At 51.4% G+C, this 20,141-nt stretch overlaps 1 protein-coding gene across 1 annotated transcript in view; it reads left to right on the top strand.

The window, feature by feature from the left end:
• The first annotated feature begins 6,247 nt into the window (after positions 1-6,247).
• lipeb (lipase, hormone-sensitive b) overlaps positions 6,248-20,141 on the top strand; it is a 91,652-nt gene continuing 77,758 nt past the window's right edge. The window contains exon 1 of the mRNA XM_041176758.1: positions 6,248-6,381. Coding sequence (XP_041032692.1) covers positions 6,333-6,381 — 49 coding nt within the window. The 5' untranslated portion in view covers positions 6,248-6,332. The remainder of the gene's footprint in view (positions 6,382-20,141) is intronic.

Genomic DNA, 20,141 nt, shown 5'->3' with positions numbered 1-20,141 from the left:
TCTTCCCCCCAGTGTTATCCACTGTGTAACCCACTCTTCCCCCAATGTGTAACCCACTCTTCCCCCCTGTGTTACCCAGTGTGTAACCCACTCTTCCCCCAGTGTTATCCAGTGTGTAAAGCACTCTTCCCCCCAGTGTTATCCACTGTGTAACCTACTCTTCCCCCAATGTGTCACCCACTCTTCCCCCCTGTGTTACCCAGTGTGTAACCCACTCTTCCCCCAGTGTTATCCAGTGTGTAAAGCACTCTTCCCCCCAGTGTTATCCACTGTGTAACCCACTCTTCCCCCAATGTGTAATCCACTCTTCCCCCCTGTGTTACCCAGTGTGTAACCCACTCTTCCCCTAGTGTTATCCAGTGTGTAAAGCACTCTTCCCCCCAGTGTTATCCACTGTGTAACCCACTCTTCCCCCAATGTGTAACCCACTCTTCCCCCCTGTGTGTTACCCAGTGTGTAACCCACTCTTCCCCCAGTGTTATCCAGTGTGTAACCCACTCTTCCCCCCGTGTTATCCAGTATGTAACCCACTGTTCCCTCTTTGTTATCCAGTATGTAATCCACTGTTCCCCGCTGTGTTATCCAGTGTAACCCACTCTTCCCACAGTGTTATCCAGTGTGTAACCCCCTCTTCCCCCAGTGTTGCCCTGTCCCCCCTCTGTCCTCCAGTGTGTAACCCACTCTTCCCCCCTCTGTTCTCCAGTGTGTAACCCACTCTTACCCCCTCTGTTCTCCAGTGTGTAACCCACTCTTCCCCCAGTGTGTAACCCACTCTTCCCCCAGTGTGTATCCAGTGTGTAACCCACTGTTCCCCCTGTGTTATCCAGTCTGTACCCTACTCTTCCCCTAGTGTGATCCAGTGTGTACCACACATTTCCCCAGTGTGATCAATTGTGTAACACACTCTCCCTTCATTTTTTTAAATAAAACAAACTGAAGGGCATAGTCCAGGGCAGGGGTTCCAGGTTCACCATGAGATCAGTGCTGAGTTAATTCACCTGAGTTGGAGCTGAATGGAATGGTGTTATCCAATGTGTAATCTACTCTTCCCCAGTGTTATCCACTGTGTAATCTACTCTTCCCCAGTGTTATCCACTGTGTAATCTACTCTTCCCCAGTGTTATCCACTGTGTAATCTACTCTTCCCCAGTGTTATCCACTGTGTAATCTACTCTTCCCCAGTGTTATCCACTGTGTAATCTACTCTTCCCCAGTGTTATCCACTGTGTAATCTACTCTTCCCCAGTGTTATCCACTGTGTAATCTACTCTTCCCCAGTGTTATCCACTGTGTAATCTACTCTTCCCCAGTGTTATCCACTGTGTAATCTACTCTTCCCCAGTGTTATCCACTGTGTAATCTACTCTTCCCCAGTGTTATCCACTGTGTAATCTACTCTTCCCCAGTGTTATCCACTGTGTAATCTACTCTTCCCCAGTGTTATCCACTGTGTAATCTACTCTTCCCCAGTGTTATCCACTGTGTAATCTACTCTTCCCCAGTGTTATCCACTGTGTAATCTACTCTTCCCCAGTGTTATCCACTGTGTAATCTACTCTTCCCCAGTGTTATCCACTGTGTAATCTACTCTTCCCCAGTGTTATCCACTGTGTAATCTACTCTTCCCCAGTGTTATCCAGTGTAATCTACTCTTCCCCAGTGTTATCCACTGTGTACTACACTCTTCCCACAGTATTATCAAGTATGTAATACACTCTTCCCATAGTTATATAGCAGGTAACCCAGTCTTACCCAGTGTTATGCAATGTGTAACCGCCTTTCCCCCATGTTATCCAGTGTGTAACCATCTCTTCCCCTTGTGTATATCCCACTCTTCCCCGTGTTATCCAGTGTGTAACCCACCCTTCCCTGAGTGTGTATCGTGTTTAACCCACTCTTCCCCCAGTGTTATCCAGTGTGTAACTATCTCTTCCCCTTGTATGTATCCCACTCTTGCCCCTGTGTTATCCAGTTTATAACCCACTCTACCCCCAGTGTTATGCAGTGTGTAACCCACTCTTCCCCGTGTGTAACCCACTCTTCCCCCAGTATTAAACAGTGTGTAACCCACTCTTCCCCCGTGTTACCCCATGTGTAACCCACTCTTCCCCCAGTGTGTTTTCAGTGTATAACCCAATCTTCCCCCTGTGTTATCCAGTGTGTAAACCACTCTACTCCCAGTGTGCATCCAATGTGTAACCCTCTCCTCCCCACTGTGTTATCCAGTGTTTAACCCACTCTTTCCCTAGTGTTATCCAGTGTGTAACCCAATCTTGCCCCAGTGTGTATCCAGTGTGTAACCCTCTCTTCCCCACTGTGTTATCCACTATTCCCCCATTGTTGCCCTGTGTGTAACCCACTCTTCACCCTGTGATTTCTGGTGTGTACCCTACTCTTCCCCTGGCGTGATCCAGTATGTAACCCACATTTCCCCCGGTGTGATCCAGTGTGGAACACTCTCTCCCTCCATTTTTTTTTTAATGAAATGAACTGAAGGGCATAGTCCGGGGCAGTGGCTCCAGGTTCACCATGAGATCAGTGCTGAGTTAATTCACCTGAGTTGGAGCTCACGCGGCACTGACTCTATCAGGCCTCATTATTCCTTCCTTAGGTTGAGGGAGTGAATCATCCTGGATTCCTACTCCTGATCACTGAGACCCTGCTACAAACTCTGGGACACTGGGTATTGGCTGAGGGCAGGAACAGGCTCCACTGTGATGCCTCCACAGTCGAACAACCGTTGATGCCACAGAACTCTCTGCAACTTCAGTTTGAGAGACTCTATAAATCCAGGCCTCTTCCTGTGGTCTGGAGAGAAGGACGCTTGGCTGCATGAGAGTGAATGAAGCGGGTGAGGCAGAGAGAGAACGAGGAAGGGGGTCAAAGAGAATGAGAGGGGATGACAGACAAAAATGGCAAAGAGGGCGAGAGAGAGAGAGAAGGGGAACGTAGAGAAGGGCGGACAGATAGAGAGAAGGGGGGACAGAAAGAAAGAAGGAGATAGATAGAGAAAGAAGGGGGACAGACTGAGGGAGAGGGGAAAGGGGACAGAGTGTCAGAAAGCAGGTAGAGAGAGAGAGAGAGAGAGAAGTGACAGGGAGCAACACTGGGATGAACCCAGGGTGACCAAGTGTCTGGTCTTATTTTGACTTTGTCCCACACCTCTTAAGGGGTGTCTTTCTTCCCTGTATTTCTAGAGCAGCCTGTGGGACACTGAGCCTGGGAGTCTCCGGGGGAAGTTTATGCCTCGAGTGGGATGGGGAGTGAGTGAGTCGGCCAGCAGAGATGGCAAAGCTGCAAAACAGCAACTTGGAGTTGATTCTAACCCTCACTGCTCCACCACCAACCCCCCGCAACCCCCCTGCCCTCCCCACCCCATTAAGGCCTCAAGACTCCTCTGCCCACCCACTCTAATGTTGAACCCCGTTCTCACCGTCACCAGCAACCTCACAGCCCTGGCCCCATGGCCAAAGTGTCCCTAGTTTTATTGTGTCAGGAGTTGGTCACCCAGAATGGCTGTTTCTGCACCGTGTAGGTCATGAGCCCTCTGGTTGAAAGGGCACTGGGGTGTCCTCGGGCTGGCCCTGGACAGGATGGGCCGAATGGCCTCCTCCTGTGCTGTAACTTTTCTATAGTCCATTCCCAGGGTGGTAGGGTTGACCAGGATTGGAGATGGGGGCCAGGGCTGTCAGGAAGAGGGTCCAGCTGGCTTGTTCTGCTTGTTCCTGTGGTCTCGTCCCAGTGGGAGAGACAGAGCAGTGATTTATTTTCAGAGAGTAGACTCTGATGGAGATCGAGCTTTCCCCTCAGGCTTGAAGCCAGACACTGTGGAAATCCTGCTCCCTCCCTCTGTCCCGTTCTCCCCGACCTCCAGGAGCAGACTGGAGGCTCCATTTCCCTTCGCTGCCAGCAGAGGGAGTGCGAGCAGGCTCCTCCATCATATAGCAATTTCGAGTTCCCTGGCCCCAACCGCTTCCTCTTCACCATGGACGTCCAATCCCTCTACACCTCCATCCCCCTCCGGGATGGTCTGAGGGCCCTTAGCTTCTTCCTCGAACAGAGGCCCGAACAATCCCCATCCACCACTACTCTCCTCCGTCCGGCTGAACTTGTTCTCTCACTGAACAATTTCTCCTTTAACTCCTCTCACTTCCTCTAAATAAGAGGTGTGGCTATGGGTACCCGCATGGGCCCCAGCTATGCCTGTCTCTTTATGGGGTATGTGGAACATTCCTTGTTCCAGTCGCACTCCGGCCCCCTTCCACAACTCTTTCTCCGGTACATCGATGATTACTTCGGTGCTGCTTCATCCTTCATCTGGACCTGGAAAAACTTATTAATTTTGCTTCCAATTTCCACCCCTCCATCATTTTCACATGGTCCATCTCTGACACTTCCCTTCCCTTCCTTGACCTCTCTGTCTCAATCTCTGGTGATAGACTGTCCACCAATATTCATTACAAGCCGACCGACTCCCACAGCTACCTCGAATACAGCTCCTCACACCCCGCTTCCTGTAAGGACTCCATTCCATTCTCTCAGTTCCTTCACCTCCGTCGCATCTGTTCCGATGATGCTACCTTCAAAAACAGTTCCTCTGACATGTCCTCCTTCTTCCTTAACCGAGGTTTTCCACCCACAGTAGTTGACAGGGCCCTCAACCGTGTCCGGCCCATCTCCCGCGCATCGGCCCTCACACCTTCCTCTCCCTCCCAGAAACATGATAGGGTCCCCCTTGTCCTCACTTATCACCCCACCAGCCTCCATATTCAAAGGATCATCCTCCGCCATTTCCGCCAACTCCAGCATGATGCCACCACCAAACATGTTTTTCCTTCACCACCTCCCCCCCACCCCCCGGTGGCATTCTGCAGGGATTGTTCCCTCCGGGACACCCTGTTCCACTCCTCCATCACCCCCTACATCTCAACCCCCTCCCATGGCACCTTCCCATGCAACCACAGAAGGTGCAACACCTGACCCTTTATTTCCTCTCTCCTCACCGTCCAAGGGCCCAAACACTCCTTTCAAGTGAAGCAGCATTTCACTTGCACTTCCCCCAACTTAGTCTACTGCATTCGCTGCTCCCAATGCGGTTTCCTCTACATTGGAGAGACCAAACGCAGACTGGGTGACTGCTTTCCAGAACACCTTCGGTCTGTCTGCAAGCATGACCCAGACCTCCCTGTCGCTTGCCATTTCAACACTCCACCCTGCTCTCATGCCCACATGTCTGTCCTTGGCTTGCTGCATTGTTCCAGTGAAGCTCAACGCAAACTGGAGGAACAACACCTCATCTTCTGACGAGGCACTTTACAGCCTTCCGGACTGAATATTAAATTCAACAATTTTAGATCATGAACTCTCTCCTCCATCCCCACCCCCTTTCTGATTCCCCCCCTTTTTTTCCCAATAATTTATATAGATTTTTCTTTTCCCACCTATTTCCATTATTTTTAAATGTGTGTCCACCCATCGTTTTATCTCTACCTTTTAGCCTATTTCGATCCCTTCCCCCCCACCCCACCCCTACTAGGGCTATCTGTACCTTGCTCGTCCTGCTTTCTACCCTTAATTAGCACATTCCTTTAGATAATATCACCACCTTCAACACCTCTTTGTCCTTTTGTCTGTGACATCTTTTGGTTATCTCCTCCTATCACTGGCCCTCTATTCAGCTCTACCTGTGCCCCCCACCCGCCCACTTAAACCAGCTTATATTTCACCTCTTCTCTATTTTTACTTAGTTCTGTTGAAGGGTCATGAGGACTCGAAACGTCAACTGTGTCCGCCGATGCTGCCAGACCTGCTGAGCTTTTCCGGGTATTTTTTGTTTTTGTCTCTGATTGGCTGGCTGATTGACAGCTGCGGAGCGGGGATCGCCGATTGGCTGAGTGCAACTTGGCGCGCGTCCTTCCTCCCATTGACAACGGTGGAGTGGTTCCCCCCTGGCGGAGCCAAATGATTGGCCGGGTTCAACGTGGGCGGGTCCGCCCGCCGGCCGCTGCGGAGCGGTGCCGCTGATTGGCTGCGTGCCGCATGGGCGTGTCCGCGCTCTGATTGACAGCGGTGGAGCGGTCGGAGCGGATCCGGTGATTGGCTGAGTGGTGCATGGGCGAGCCCAATCTCTGGTTGACGGTGGTGGAGCGGTTGGAGAGGAGCCGCGGATTGGTTGACTGCTTTGTGGGCGTGTCCACTCTTATTGACAGAGATGCAGCGGTCCGAACGGAGCCACTGATTGGCTGAGCGTTGTGTAGGCTTGTCTTCGTGAGCGGTGGAGCGGCGCCGCTGATTGGCTGAGTTGAATCCCATGTTAATCTCTTGCCCTGAACATGGCATCAGGCGGAGTGGGGAGCGGGAGCAAAGGAGCGGCCCCAACAGGTTGGTACTGGGGACAGGGGTGTGGTCGGTTACCAGGGAAACCTGGGGAGAGGGAGGGGGGGTCGGTTACCAGGGAAAACTGAGGAGAGGGGGGTCGGTTGCCAGGGAAACCTGGGGTGAAGGGGGGTCAGTTACCAGAGAAACCTGGGATGGAGGGGGGGGTCGGTTACCAGGGAAACCTGGGATGGAGGGGGGTCGGTTACCAGGGAAACCTGGGATGGAGGGGGGTCGGTTACCAGGGAAACCTGGGATGGAGGGGGGTCGGTTACCAGGGAAACCTGGGATGGAGGGGGGTCGGTTACCAGGGAAACCTGGGATGGAGGAGGGTCGGTTACCAGGGAAACCTGGGGAGAGGGCAGTCAGTTACCAGGGAAACCTGGGATGGAGGGGGGTCGGTTACCAGGGAAACCTGGGATGGAGGAGGGTCGGTTACCAGGGAAACCTGGGGAGAGGGCAGTCAGTTACCAGGGAAACTTGGGATGAAGTGGGGTCGGTTACCAGGGAAACCTACGGTGAAGGGGGGTCGGTTACCAGGGAAACCTGGGATGGAGGGGGATCGGTTGCCAAGGAAACTTGGAGTGCTAGTCGGTTACAAGGAATCCTTGGGATTGGAGGGGGCTGGTTTCCAGGGAAACCTTAGGATGGATGGGGCTGGTTACTGAGGAAACCTGAGATTGGAGGGAAACCTGAGATGAGGAGTCCTGGTTATAGGGATCACTATCCAGGTCTGTGTGTTACTGGTCCGGTAGCACAAGCACTGTGCCTGCTGTACCTAGGATGATCATATATCCCTGTTGATATCTCCCATCTTAAATTACTATGTCAATTTTTGCCATTTGTTTTTACTATGTCAACAGTCACAGTGGAGTACTAGCTCAGGCCTGTAGATGGCTCTTTGAAGTGAGTTTCCAAAATCCCTGTGAAATCTGTTACCAGCTTGTGAGAAACAATCTTTCCATTCAGATGTAGAGCTAACAAGACTATGGGGCAGCTGAACAGCAGTCACATGGAAGCTTCCCACTGCCAGGGGCCAGGGACACACAGGACTTTAACAAGCAGCGCATTTAAGGAGACGATACAATCAAAGAGTTGTTCTCATATTTGATGAAATGCTATGATCTACAACTCCTGTGAGAGCTGACTCTAGACTCCATTCCTGATTTTCAAACTAATCCCATTACGGGGTTTGATACAGGGCTATGGGGAGAAAGCGGGCCAGTGGGATTAGTTTGGGATTGATACAGGGCTATGGGGAGAGAGTGGGGCAGTGGGATTAGTTTGGGATTGATACAGTGCTATGGGAAGAGAGCGGGGCAGTGGGATTAGTTTGGGATTGATACAGGGCTATGGGAAGAGAGCGGGGCAGTGGGATTAGTTTGGGATTGATACAGTGCTATGGGAAGAGAGCGGGGCAGTGGGATGAGTTTGAGATTGATACAGGGCTATGGGGAGAGAGCGGGGCAGTGGGATTAGTTTGGGATTGATACAGTGCTATGGGAAGAGAGCGGGGCAGTGGGATGAGTTTGAGATTGATACAGGGCTATGGGGAGAGAGCGGGACAGTGGGATTAGTTTGGGATTGATACAGGACTATGGGGAGAGAGCGGGTCAGTGGGATTAGTTTGGGATTGATACGGGGCTGTGGGGAGACAGCAGGACAGTGGGAATAGTTTGGGATTGATACAGAGCTATGGGGAGAGAGCGGAACAGCGGGATTAGTTGGGATTGATACAGGGCTGTGGGGAGAGAGCAGGACAGTGGGAATAGTTTGGGATTGATACAGAGCTATGGGGAGAGAGCGGGACAGAAGGATTAGTTTGGGACTGATTCAGGGCTATGGGGAGAGAATTGGCCATGGGAGTGGTTGGGGTTTGATACAGGGCTATGCGGGGAGAGAGGGACAGTAGGATTAGTTTGGCATTGGTACAGGGCTATGGGGAGAGAGCGGGATAGTGAGATTAGTTTGGAATTGGTACAGGGCTATGGGGAGCGAGCGGGACAGTGGGATTAGTTTGGCATTGCTACAGGGCTATGTGGGGAGAGTTGGCCATGGGAGTGGTTTGGAATTGTTAGAAGACTATGTGGAGAGAGAGGACAGTGGGATTAGTTTGGGATTGGTACAGGGCTGATGGGAGAGAGGGACAGTGGGATTAGTTTGGGATTGGTACAGGGCTGATGGGAGAGAGGGGCAGTGGGATTAGTTTGGGATTGGTACAGAGCTATGGGGAGATAGGGACAGTGGGATTAGTTTGGGATTGGTACAAGGCTGTTGGGAGAGAGAGACAGTGGGATTAGTTTGCGATTGGTACAGGGCTATGGGGAGAGAGGGACAGTGGGATTAGTTTGGGATTGGTACAAGGCTGTTGGGAGAGAAGGACAGTGGGATTAGTTTGGGATTGGTACAGAGCTATGGGGAGATAGGGACAGTGGGATTAGTTTGGGATTGGGACAGATCTTTGGCGAGATAGGGACAGTGGGATTAGTTTGGGATTGGTACAGAGCTATGGGGAGATAGGGACAGTGGGATTAGTTTGGACTGGTACAAGGCTGTTGGGAGAGAGACAGTGGGATTAGTTTGGGATTGGTACAGGGCTGATGGGACAGAGGGACAGTGGGTTTAGTTTGGGATTGGTACAAGGCTGTTGGGAGAGAGAGACAGTGGGATTAGTTTGGGATTGGTACAGGGCTGATGAGAGAGAGGGACAGTGGGATTAGTTTGGGATTGGTACAAGGCTGTTGGGAGAGAGGGACAGTGGGATTAGTTTGGGATTGGTACAGGGCTGATGGGAGAGAGGGACTGTGGGATTAGTTTGGGAATGGTACAAGGCTGTTGGGAGAGAGGGACAGTGGGATTAGTTTGGGATTGGTACAAGGCTGTTGGGAGAGAGAGACAGTGGGATTAGTTTGGGATTGGTACAGGGCTTATGAGAGAGAGGGACAGTGGGATTAGTTTGGGATTGGTACAGGGCTATGGGGAGAGAGGGACAGTGGGATTAGTTTGGGATTGGTACAAGACTGTTGGGAGAGAAGGACAGTGGGATTAGTTTGGGATTGGTACAGAGCTATGGGGAGATAGGGACAGTGGGATTAGTTTGGGATTGGTACAGGGCTGATGGGAGAGAGGGACAGTGGGATTAGTTTGGGATTGGTACAGAGCTATGGGGAGATAGGGACAGTGGGATTAGTTTGGGATTGGTACAGGGCTATGGGGAGAGAGGGTCAGTGGGATTAGTTTGGGATTGATACAGCGCTGATGGGGGAGAGGGACAGTGGGATTAGTTTGGACTGGTACAAGGCTGTTGGGAGTGAGAGACAGTGGGATTAGTTTGGGATTGGTACAGGGCTGATGGGACAGAGGGACCGTGGGTTTAGTTTGGGATTGGTACAAGGCTGTTGGGAGAGAGGGACAGTGGGATTAGTTTGGGATTGGTACAGGGCTGTGGGGAGAGAGCGGGACAGTGGGATTAGTTTAGGATTGATACAAGGCTGTTGGGAGAGAGGGACAGTGGGATTAGTTTGGGATTGGTACAGGGCTGATGGGAGAGAGGGACAGTGGGATTAGTTTGGGATTGGTACAGAGCTATGGGGAGATTGGGACAGTGGGATTAGTTTGGGATTGGTACAGAGCTATGGGGAGACAGGGACAGTGGGATTAGTTTGGGATTGGTACAAGGCTGTTGGGAGAGAGGGACAGTGGGATTAGTTTGGGATTGGTACAGAGCTATGGGGAGATAGGGACAGTGGGATTAGTTTGGGATTGGTACAAGGCTGTTGGGAGAGAGAGACAGTGGGATTAGTTTGGGATTGGTACAGGGCTGATGGGAGAGAGGGACAGTGGGATTAGTTTGGGATTGGTACAAGGCTGTTGGGAGAGAGGGACAGTGGGATTAGTTTGGGATTGGTACAGGGCTGATGGGAGAGAGGGACAGAGGGATTTGTTTGGGATTGGTACAAGGCTGTTGGGAGAGAGGGACAGTGGGATTAGTTTGGGATTGGTACAGGGCTGATGGGAGAGAGGGACAGTGGGATTAGTTTGGGATTGGTACAGAGCTATGGGGAGATAGGAACGGTGGGATTAGTTTGGGATTGGTACAAGGCTGTTGGGAGAGAGGGACAGTGGGATTAGTTTGGGATTGGTACAGGGTTGATGGGAGAGAGGGACAGTGGGATTAGTTTGGATTGGTTCAGAGCTATGGGGAGATAGGGACAGTGGGATTAGTTTGGGATTGGGACAGAGCTTTGGGGAGATAGGGACAGTGGGATTAGTTTGGGATTGGTACAAGGCTGTTGGGAGAGAGGGACAGTGGGATTAGTTTGGGATTGGTACAGAGCTATGGGGAGATAGGGACAGTTGGATTAGTTTGGACTGGTACAAGGCTGTTGGGAGAGAGAGACAGTGGGATTAGTTTGGGATTGGTACAGGGCTGATGGGAGAGAGGGACAGTGGGTTTAGTTTGGGATTGGTACAAGGCTGTTGGGAGAGAGGGACAGTGGGATTAGTTTGGGATTGGTACAGGGCTGATGGGAGAGAGGGACAGTGGGATTAGTTTGGGATTGTTACAGGGCTGATGGGAGAGAGGGACAGTGGGATTAGTTTGGGATTGGTACAGGGCTGATGGGAGAGAGGGACATTGGGATTAGTTTGGGATTGGTACAGGGCTGATGGGAGAGAGCGACAGCGGGATTAGTTTGGGACTGGTACAGGGCTATGGGGAGAGAGGGACAGTGGGATTAGTTTGGGATTGGTACAAGGCTGTTGGGAGAGAGGGACAGTGGGATTAGTTTGGGATTGGTACAAGGCTGTTTGGAGAGAGGGACAGTGGGATTAGTTTGGGATTGATACAAGGCTGTTGGGAGAGAGGGACAGCGGGATTAGTTTGGGACTGGTACAGGGCTATGGGGAGATAGGGACAGTGGGATTAGTTTGGGATTGGTACAAGGCTGTTGGGAGAGAGGGACAGTGGGATTAGTTTGGGATTGGTACAGGGCTGATGGGAGAGAGGGACAGTGGGATTAGTTTGGGATTGATACAAGGCTGTTGGGAGAGAGGGACAGTGGGATTAGTTTGGGATTGGTACAGGGCTGATGGGAGAGAGGGGCAGTGGGATTAGTTTGGGATTGGTACAGAGCTATGGGGAGATAGGGACAGTGGGATTAGTTTGGGATTGGTACAGGGCTGTTGGGAGAGAGGGACAGTGGGATTTTTTTGGGATTGGTACAAGGCTGTTGGGAGAGAGAGACAGTGGGATTAGTTTGGGATTGGTACAGGGCTGATGAGAGAGAGGGACAGTGGGATTAGTTTGGGATTGGTACAGGGCTATGGGGAGAGAAGGACAGTGGGATTAGTTTGGGATTGGTACAAGGCTGTTGGGAGAGAGGGACAGTGGGATTAGTTTGGGATTGGTACAGGGCTGATGGGAGAGAAGGACAGTGGGATTAGTTTGGGATTGGTACAAGGCTGTTGGGAGAGAGGGACAGTGGGATTAGTTTGGGATTGGTACAGGGCTGATGGGAGAGAGGGGCAGTGGGATTAGTTTGGGATTGGTACAGGGCTATGGGGAGATAGGGACAGTGGGATTAGTTTGGGATTGGTACAAGGCTGTTGGGAGAGAGAGACAGTGGGATTAGTTTGGGATTGGTACAGGGCTATGGGGAGAGAGGGACAGTGGGATTAGTTTGGGATTGGTACAAGGCTGTTGGGAGAGAAGGACAGTGGGATTAGTTTGGGATTGGTACAGGGCTGATGGGAGAGAGGGACAGTGGGATTAGTTTGGGATTGATACAAGGCTGTTGGGAGAGAGGGACAGTGGGATTAGTTTGGGATTGGTACAGGGCTGATGGGAGAGAGGGGCAGTGGGATTAGTTTGGGATTGGTACAGAGCTATGGGGAGATAGGGACAGTGGGATTAGTTTGGGATTGGTACAGGGCTGTTGGGAGAGAGGGACAGTGGGATTAGTTTGGGATTGGTACAAGGCTGTTGGGAGAGAGAGACAGTGGGATTAGTTTGGGATTGGTACAGGGCTGATGAGAGAGAGGGGCAGTGGGATTAGTTTGGGATTGGTACAGGGCTATGGGGTGAGAAGGACAGTGGGATTAGTTTGGGATTGGTACAAGGCTGTTGGGAGAGAGGGACAGTGGGATTAGTTTGGGATTGGTACAGGGCTGATGGGAGAGAAGGACAGTGGGATTAGTTTGGGATTGGTACAAGGCTGTTGGGAGAGAGGGACAGTGGGATTAGTTTGGGATTGGTACAGGGCTGATGGGAGAGAGGGGCAGTGGGATTAGTTTGGGATTGGTACAGAGCTATGGGGAGATAGGGACAGTGGGATTAGTTTGGGATTGGTACAAGGCTGTTGGGAGAGAGAGACATTGGGATTAGTTTGCGATTGGTACAGGGCTATGGGGAGAGAGGGACAGTGGGATTAGTTTGGGATTGGTACAAGGCTGTTGGGAGAGAAGGACAGTGGGATTAGTTTGGGATTGGTACAGAGCTATGGGGAGATAGGGACAGTGGGATTAGTTTGGGATTGGGACAGATCTTTGGGGAGATAGGGACAGTGGGATTAGTTTGGGATTGATACAGCGCTGATGGGGGAGAGGGACAGTGGGATTAGTTTGGACTGGTACAAGGCTGTTGGGAGTGAGAGACAGTGGGATTAGTTTGGGATTGGTACAGGGCTGATGGGACAGAGGGACCGTGGGTTTAGTTTGGGATTGGTACAAGGCTTTTGGGAGAGAGGGACAGTGGGATTAGTTTGGGATTGGTACAGGGCTGTGGGGAGAGAGCGGGACAGTGGGATTAGTTTAGGATTGATACAAGGCTGTTGGGAGAGAGGGACAGTGGGATTAGTTTGGGATTGGTACAGGGCTGATGGGAGAGAGGGACAGTGGGATTAGTTTGGGATTGGTACAGAGCTATGGGGAGATTGGGACAGTGGGATTAGTTTGGGATTGGTACAGAGCTATGGGGAGACAGGGACAGTGGGATTAGTTTGGGATTGGTACAAGGCTGTTGGGAGAGAGGGACAGTGGGATTAGTTTGGGATTGGTACAGAGCTATGGGGAGATAGGGACAGTGGGATTAGTTTGGGATTGGTACAAGGCTGTTGGGAGAGAGAGACAGTGGGATTAGTTTGGGATTGGTACAGGGCTGATGGGAGAGAGGGACAGTGGGATTAGTTTGGGATTGGTACAAGGCTGTTGGGAGAGAGGGACAGTGGGATTAGTTTGGGATTGGTACAGGGCTGATGGGAGAGAGGGACAGTGGGATTAGTTTGGGATTGGTACAAGGCTGTTGGGAGAGAGGGACAGTGGGATTAGTTTGGGATTGGTACAGGGCTGATGGGAGAGAGGGACAGTGGGATTAGTTTGGGATTAGTACAAGGCTGTTGGGAGAGAGAGACAGTGGGATTAGTTTGGGATTGGTACAGGGCTGATGAGAGAGAGGAACAGTGGGATTAGTTTGGGATTAGTACAGGGCTATGGGGAGAGAAGGACAGTGGGATTAGTTTGGGATTGGTACAAGGCTGTTGGGAGAGAGGGACAGTGGGATTAGTTTGGGATTGGTACAGGGCTGATGGGAGAGAAGGACAGTGGGATTAGTTTGGGATTGGTACAAGGCTGTTGGGAGAGAGGGACAGTGGGCTTAGTTTGGGATTGGTACAGAGCTATGGGGAGATAGGGACAGTGGGATTAGTTTGGGATTGGTACAAGGCTGTTGGGAGAGAGAGACAGTGGGATTAGTTTGGGATTGGTACAGGGCTATGGGGAGAGAGGGACAGTGGGATTAGTTTGGGATTGGTACAAGGCTGTTGGGAGAGAAGGACAGTGGGATTAGTTTGGGATTGGTACAGGGCTGATGAGAGAGAGGGACAGTGGGATTAGTTTGGGATTGGTACAGGGCTATGGGGAGAGAAGGACAGTGGGATTCGTTTGGGATTGGTACAGGGCTGTTGGGAGAGAGGGACAGTGGGATTAGTTTGGGATTGGTACAGGGCTGATGGGAGAGAGGGACTGTGGGATTAGTTTGGGATTGGTACAAGGCTGTTGGGAGAGAAGGACAGTGGGATTAGTTTGGGATTGGTACAAGGCTGTTGGGAGAGAGAGACAGTGGGATTAGTTTGGGATTGGTACAGGGTTTATGAGAGAGAGGGACAGTGGGATTAGTTTGGGATTGGTACAGGGCTATGGGGAGAGAGGGACAGTGGGATTAGTTTGGGATTGGTACAAGGCTGTTAGGAGAGAAGGACAGTGGGATTAGTTTGGGATTGGTACAGAGCTATGGGGAGATAGGGACAGTGGGATTAGTTTGGGATTGGTACAGGGCTGATGGGAGAGAGGGACAGTGGGATTAGTTTGGGATTGGTACAGAGCTATGGGGAGATAGGGACAGTGGGATTAGTTTGGGATTGGTACAGGGCTATGGGGAGAGAGGGACAGTGGGATTAGTTTGGGATTGATACAGCGCTGATGGGGGAGAGCGACCGTGGGATTAGTTTGGACTGGTACAAGGCTGTTGGGAGAGAGAGACAGTGGGATTAGTTTGGGATTGGTACAGGGCTGATGGGACAGAGGGACAGTGGGTTTAGTTTGGGATTGGTACAAGGCTGTTGGGAGAGAGGGACAGTGGGATTAGTTTGGGATTGGTACAAGGCTGTTGGGAGAGAGAGACAGTGGGATTAGTTTGGGATTGGTACAGGGTTGATGAGAGAGAGGGAAAGTGGGATTAGTTTGGGATTGGTACAGGGCTATGGGGAGAGAAGGACAGTGGGACTAGTTTGGGATTGGTACAAGGCTGTTGGGAGAGAGGGACAGTGGGATTAGTTTGGGATTGGTACAGGGCTGATGGGAGAGAGGGACTGTGGGATTAGTTTGGGATTGGTACAAGGCTGTTGGGAGAGAGGGACAGTGGGATTAGTTTGGGATTGGTACAAGGCTGTTGGGAGAGAGAGACATTGGGATTAGTTTGGGATTGGTACAGGGTTTATGAGAGAGAGGGACAGTGGGATTAGTTTGGGATTGGTACAGGGCTATGGGGAGAGAGGGACAGTGGGATTAGTTTGGGATTGGTACAAGGCTGTTGGGAGAGAAGGACAGTGGGATTAGTTTGGGATTGGTACAGAGCTATGGGGAGATAGGGACAGTGGGATTAGTTTGGGATTGGTACAGGGCTGATGGGAGAGAGGGACAGTGGGATTAGTTTGGGATTGATACAGGACTGATGGGGGAGAGGGACAGTGGGATTACTTTGGGATTGGTACAGGGCTATGGGGAGAGAGGGACAGTGGGATTAGTTTGGGATTGGTACAGGGCTATGGGGAGAGAGTTGGCCATGGGAGTGGTTTGGGATTGTTACATGGCTATGTGGAGAGAGAGGATAGTAGGATGATTTTAGGATTGGTACAGGGCTATTGGGAGAGCGGGACAGTGGGATTAGTTTCGGATTGGTACAGGGCTCTGGGGAGAGATGGACAGTCGGATTTGTTTGTGATTGATACAGGGCTATGGGTAGAGAGGGACAGCGGGATAAGGTTGCGATTGGTACAGGGCTATGGGGAGAGAGGGTCAATGGGATTAGTTTGGGATTGGTACAGGGCTATGGGGAGAGAGGGACAGCGGGACTAGTTTGGGATTGGTACAGGGCTATGGGGAGAGAGGGACAGTCGGATTTGTTTGTGATTGATACAGGGCTATGGGGAGAGAGGGACAGTGGGATTAGTTTGGGATTGGTACAGGGTTATGGGTAGAGAGGAACAGCGGGATAAGGTTGCGATTGGTACAGGGCTATGGGGAGAGAGGGTCAATGGGATTAGTTTGGAATTGGTACAGGGCTATGGGGAGAGAGGGACAGCGGGACTAGTTTGGGATTGGTACAGGGCTATGGGGAGAGAGGGACAGCGGGATTAGTTTGGGATTGGTACAGGGCTATGGGGAGAGTGGAACAGTGGGATTAGTTTGGGATTGTTACAGGACTATGGGTAGAGAGTTGGGCTGTGGCATTAGTTTGGGACTGATTCAGTGCTATAGGGAGAGAGTTGGTCATGGTTTGGTTTGGGATTGGTGCAGGGCTATTGGGAGAGAGGGACAGAGGGATTAGTTTGGGATTGATACAGGGCTACGGGGAGACAGCGGGACAGTGGGATTTGTTTGGGATTGGTACATGGCTGTGGGGAGAGAGGACAGTGGGTTTAGTTTGGGATTGGTACAGGGCTATGTAGGGAGAGAGGGACAGTGGGATTAGTTTGGAATTGGTATAGGGCTATGGGGAGTGAGCGGAACAGTAGGATTAGTTTGGGATAGGTACAGGGCTATTGGGAGAGAGTGGGACAGTGGGATTAGTTTGGGATTTGTTCAGGGCTATGGGGAGAGAGCGGGACAGTGGGATTAGTTTGGGATTGGTACAGCGCTATGGGGAGAGAGTGGGTCAGTGGGATTAGTTTGGGATTGGTACAGGGCTATGGGATGAGAGTGGGGCAGTGGGATTAGTTTGGGATTGGTACAGGGCTATGGGGAGAGAGCGGGACAGTGGGATAAGTTTGGGATTGGTACAGGGCTATGTAGTGAGAGAGGGACAGTGGGATGAGTTCGGGATTGATACAGGGTTATGGGGAGAGAGCGGGACAGTGGGATTAGTTTGGTATTGGTACAGCGCTATGGGGAGAGAGCGGTACAGTGGGATTAGTTTGGGATTGGTACAGGGCTATGGGGAGAGAGTGGGGCAGTGGGTTTAGTTTGGGATTGGTACAGGGCTATGGGGTGGGAGCGGGACAGTGGGATGAGTTCGGGATTGATACAGGGCTATGGAGAGAGAGCGGGACAGTGGGATTAGTTTGGGATTGTTACAGGGCTATGGGGAGAAAAGGACAGTGGGATTAGTATGGGATTGGTACAGCACTATGGGGAGAGAGCGGGACAGTGGGATTACTTTGGGATTGGTAAAGCGCTATGGGGAGAGAGCGGGACAGTGTGATTAGTTTGGGATTGTTACAGGGCTGTGGGGAGAGAGCGGGACAGTGGGATTAGTTTGGGATTGGTACAGGGCTACGGGGAGTGAGCAGGACAGTGGGATTAGTTTGGGATAGGTACAGGGCTATGGGGAGAGAGCGGGACAGTGGGATTAGTTTGGGATAGGTACAGGGCTATGGGGAGAGAGTGGGACAGTGGGATTAGTTTGGGATTGGTACAGGGCTATGGGGAGAGAGCGGGACAGTGGGATTAGTTTGGGATAGGTACAGGGCTATGGGGAGAGAGTGGGACAGTGGGATTAGTTTGGGATTTGTACAGGGCTATGGGGAGAGAGCGGGACAGTGGGATTAGTTTGGGATTGGTACAGGGCTATGGGGAGAAAGGGACAGAGGGATTAGTTTGGGATTGGTACAGCGCTGTGGTGAGAGAGCGGGACAGTGGGATTAGTTTGGGATTGGTACAGGGCTATGGGGAGAAAGTGGGGCAGTGGGATTAGTTTGGGATTGGTACAGGGCTATGGGGAGAGAGCGGGACAGTGGGATTAGTTTGGGATTGGTACAGGGCTATGTGGGGAGAGAGGGACAGTGGGATGAGTTCGGGATTGATACAGGGCTATCGGGAGAGAGCGGGACAGTAGGATTAGTTTGGGATTGTTACGGGGCTATGGGGAGAAAGGGACAGTGGGATTAGTGTGGGATTGGTACAGCACTTTGGGGAGAGAGCGGGACAGTGGGATTAGTTTGGGATTGGTACAGGGCTATGTAGGGAGAGAGCAGGACAGTGGGATTAGTTTGGGATTGTTACAGGGCTGTGGGGAGAGAGCTGGACAGTGAGATTAGTTTGGGATTGGTACAGGGCTGTGGGGAGAGAGCGGGACAGTGGGATTAGTTTGGGATTGGTACAGGACTGTGGGAGAGAGCGGGACAGTGGGATTAGTTTGGGATTGGTACAGGGCTGTGGGGAGAGAGCGGGACAGTGGCCTGCTCCTCGTCCTAAACCTCCACAGCTTTCCAGATCCGATTTAATTTTAGGCCTTGTGACGTTGAATAGTACCAGGTCTCCACTTTGCTGGTGACTGTGAATCTGCTGAGTGGAACGTGTACCTCGCCGAGTAGCAGGAATGGAGCCCTCGAAGGAGCAACGGTTCACAACATTTCCTCAAAGAGCAGCTCTTCCATGTATCGACTCCTGAAGTGCTTTGTTCGAGGCCTGTGTGTTCCTGACCCTTCACAGTGGAAGGCTTGCTTGTGATCTATTTCTGAGTGTATCAGACAGAGCAACTCCTTTAAGGCCCGTCATCACCATAGCACCCTGACCGGGCAAATCTGTCCACCACCAGCACCCACTTCCCCCACACTCCTCATCAACACTGCAGTTTAGTTTGCTCACTAGAACATTGAGTTTGTTTTGAAGGCTATCTTGGTTGGTCTCAGGGTGTTGGGAGGAACATTAGTCAAGGCACTGGGAGGTCACTTGTACTCTCCTTCCAGCAGTGCTGTGTGATTTTGTTTTTTAGCTCAAATCCAAACAGAATGGCAGAGATATCATGCAGCACTAACTCAGCAATAACCTACTCACTGGTGCCCAGTTTGGGTTCCGCCAGGGTCACTCAGCTCCTGACCACACTACAGCCTTGGTCCAAACATGGACAAAAGAGCTGAACTCCCGAGGTGAGCTAAGAACTACTGCCCTTGACATCAAGGCAGCCTTTGACCGAGTGTGGCATCAAGCAGCCCCAGCAAAACTCAAATCAATGGGAATCAGGGGGAAAACTCTCCACTGGCTGGAGACATACCTTGTACAAAAGGGAGGTGGTATTGGTTGTTGGGGGTTAATCATCTCAGCTCCAGGACATCACTGCAGGAGTTCCTCAGGGTAGTGTCCTCGGCCCAACCATCTTCAGCTGCTTCATCAATGACCTTCCTTCCACCATAAGGTCAGAGGTGGGGATGTTGGCTGATGATTGCATAATGTTCAGCACCGTTCGCGACTCTTCAGATACTGAAGCAGTCTGTGCTCTTATGGAGTCAGACCAGGACTACGTCAGAATTTTAACTGATAAGTGGCAAATAACTTGCGTGTCACATAAGTGCCAGGCTATGACCATCTCCAAAAAGAGAGAATCCAGCTATCTCACCTTGACACTTAATGGCATTAGATCATGAGAAGGCAGTGGCGGGCATCAGGTCAGAAGTGGGGATGTTCGCTGATGATTGCATAATGTTCAGCACCATTCGCGACTCCTCAGATACTGAAGCAGTCCATGACCAAATGCAGGGAGACCTGGACAATATCCAGGCTTGGGCTGACAAGTGGCAAGTAACACTCATGCCACACAAGTGCCAGGCAACGACCATTCCAAACAAGAGAGAATCTAACCATCACCCCCCCTGACGTTCAATGGCATTACCATCACTGAATCCCCCACTATCAACATCCTGGGGGTTACCATTGACCAGAAACTGAACCAGACCAGCCATATAAATACTGTGGCTACAAGAGCAGGTCAGAAGCTGGGAATCCTGTTGTAACTCACCTCCTGTCTCCCCAAAGCCTGTCCACCATCTTCAAGTCACCAGTCTGGAGTGTGATGGAATACTCCCCACTTGCCTGGATGAGTGCAGCTCCCACAACACTCAGGAAGCTCGACACCAGTCAGAACAAAGCCACCACTTGATTGGTACCCCATCCATCACTTTAAACATTTGCCATTGTGTTCTATATACAAGATATACTGCAGTAACTGATGCACGGGCCTGGTGATATCCGCCTCCTGTAAACAAATAATAAAACAT

The sequence above is a fragment of the Carcharodon carcharias genome, chromosome 29, assembly GCF_017639515.1.
Source record: "Carcharodon carcharias isolate sCarCar2 chromosome 29, sCarCar2.pri, whole genome shotgun sequence".
In the NCBI taxonomy this organism is placed as follows: Eukaryota; Metazoa; Chordata; class Chondrichthyes; order Lamniformes; family Lamnidae; genus Carcharodon; species Carcharodon carcharias.
The sequence above is the reverse complement of the archived record's forward strand: the minus strand, read 5'-3'. Positions and strand labels throughout refer to the sequence as shown.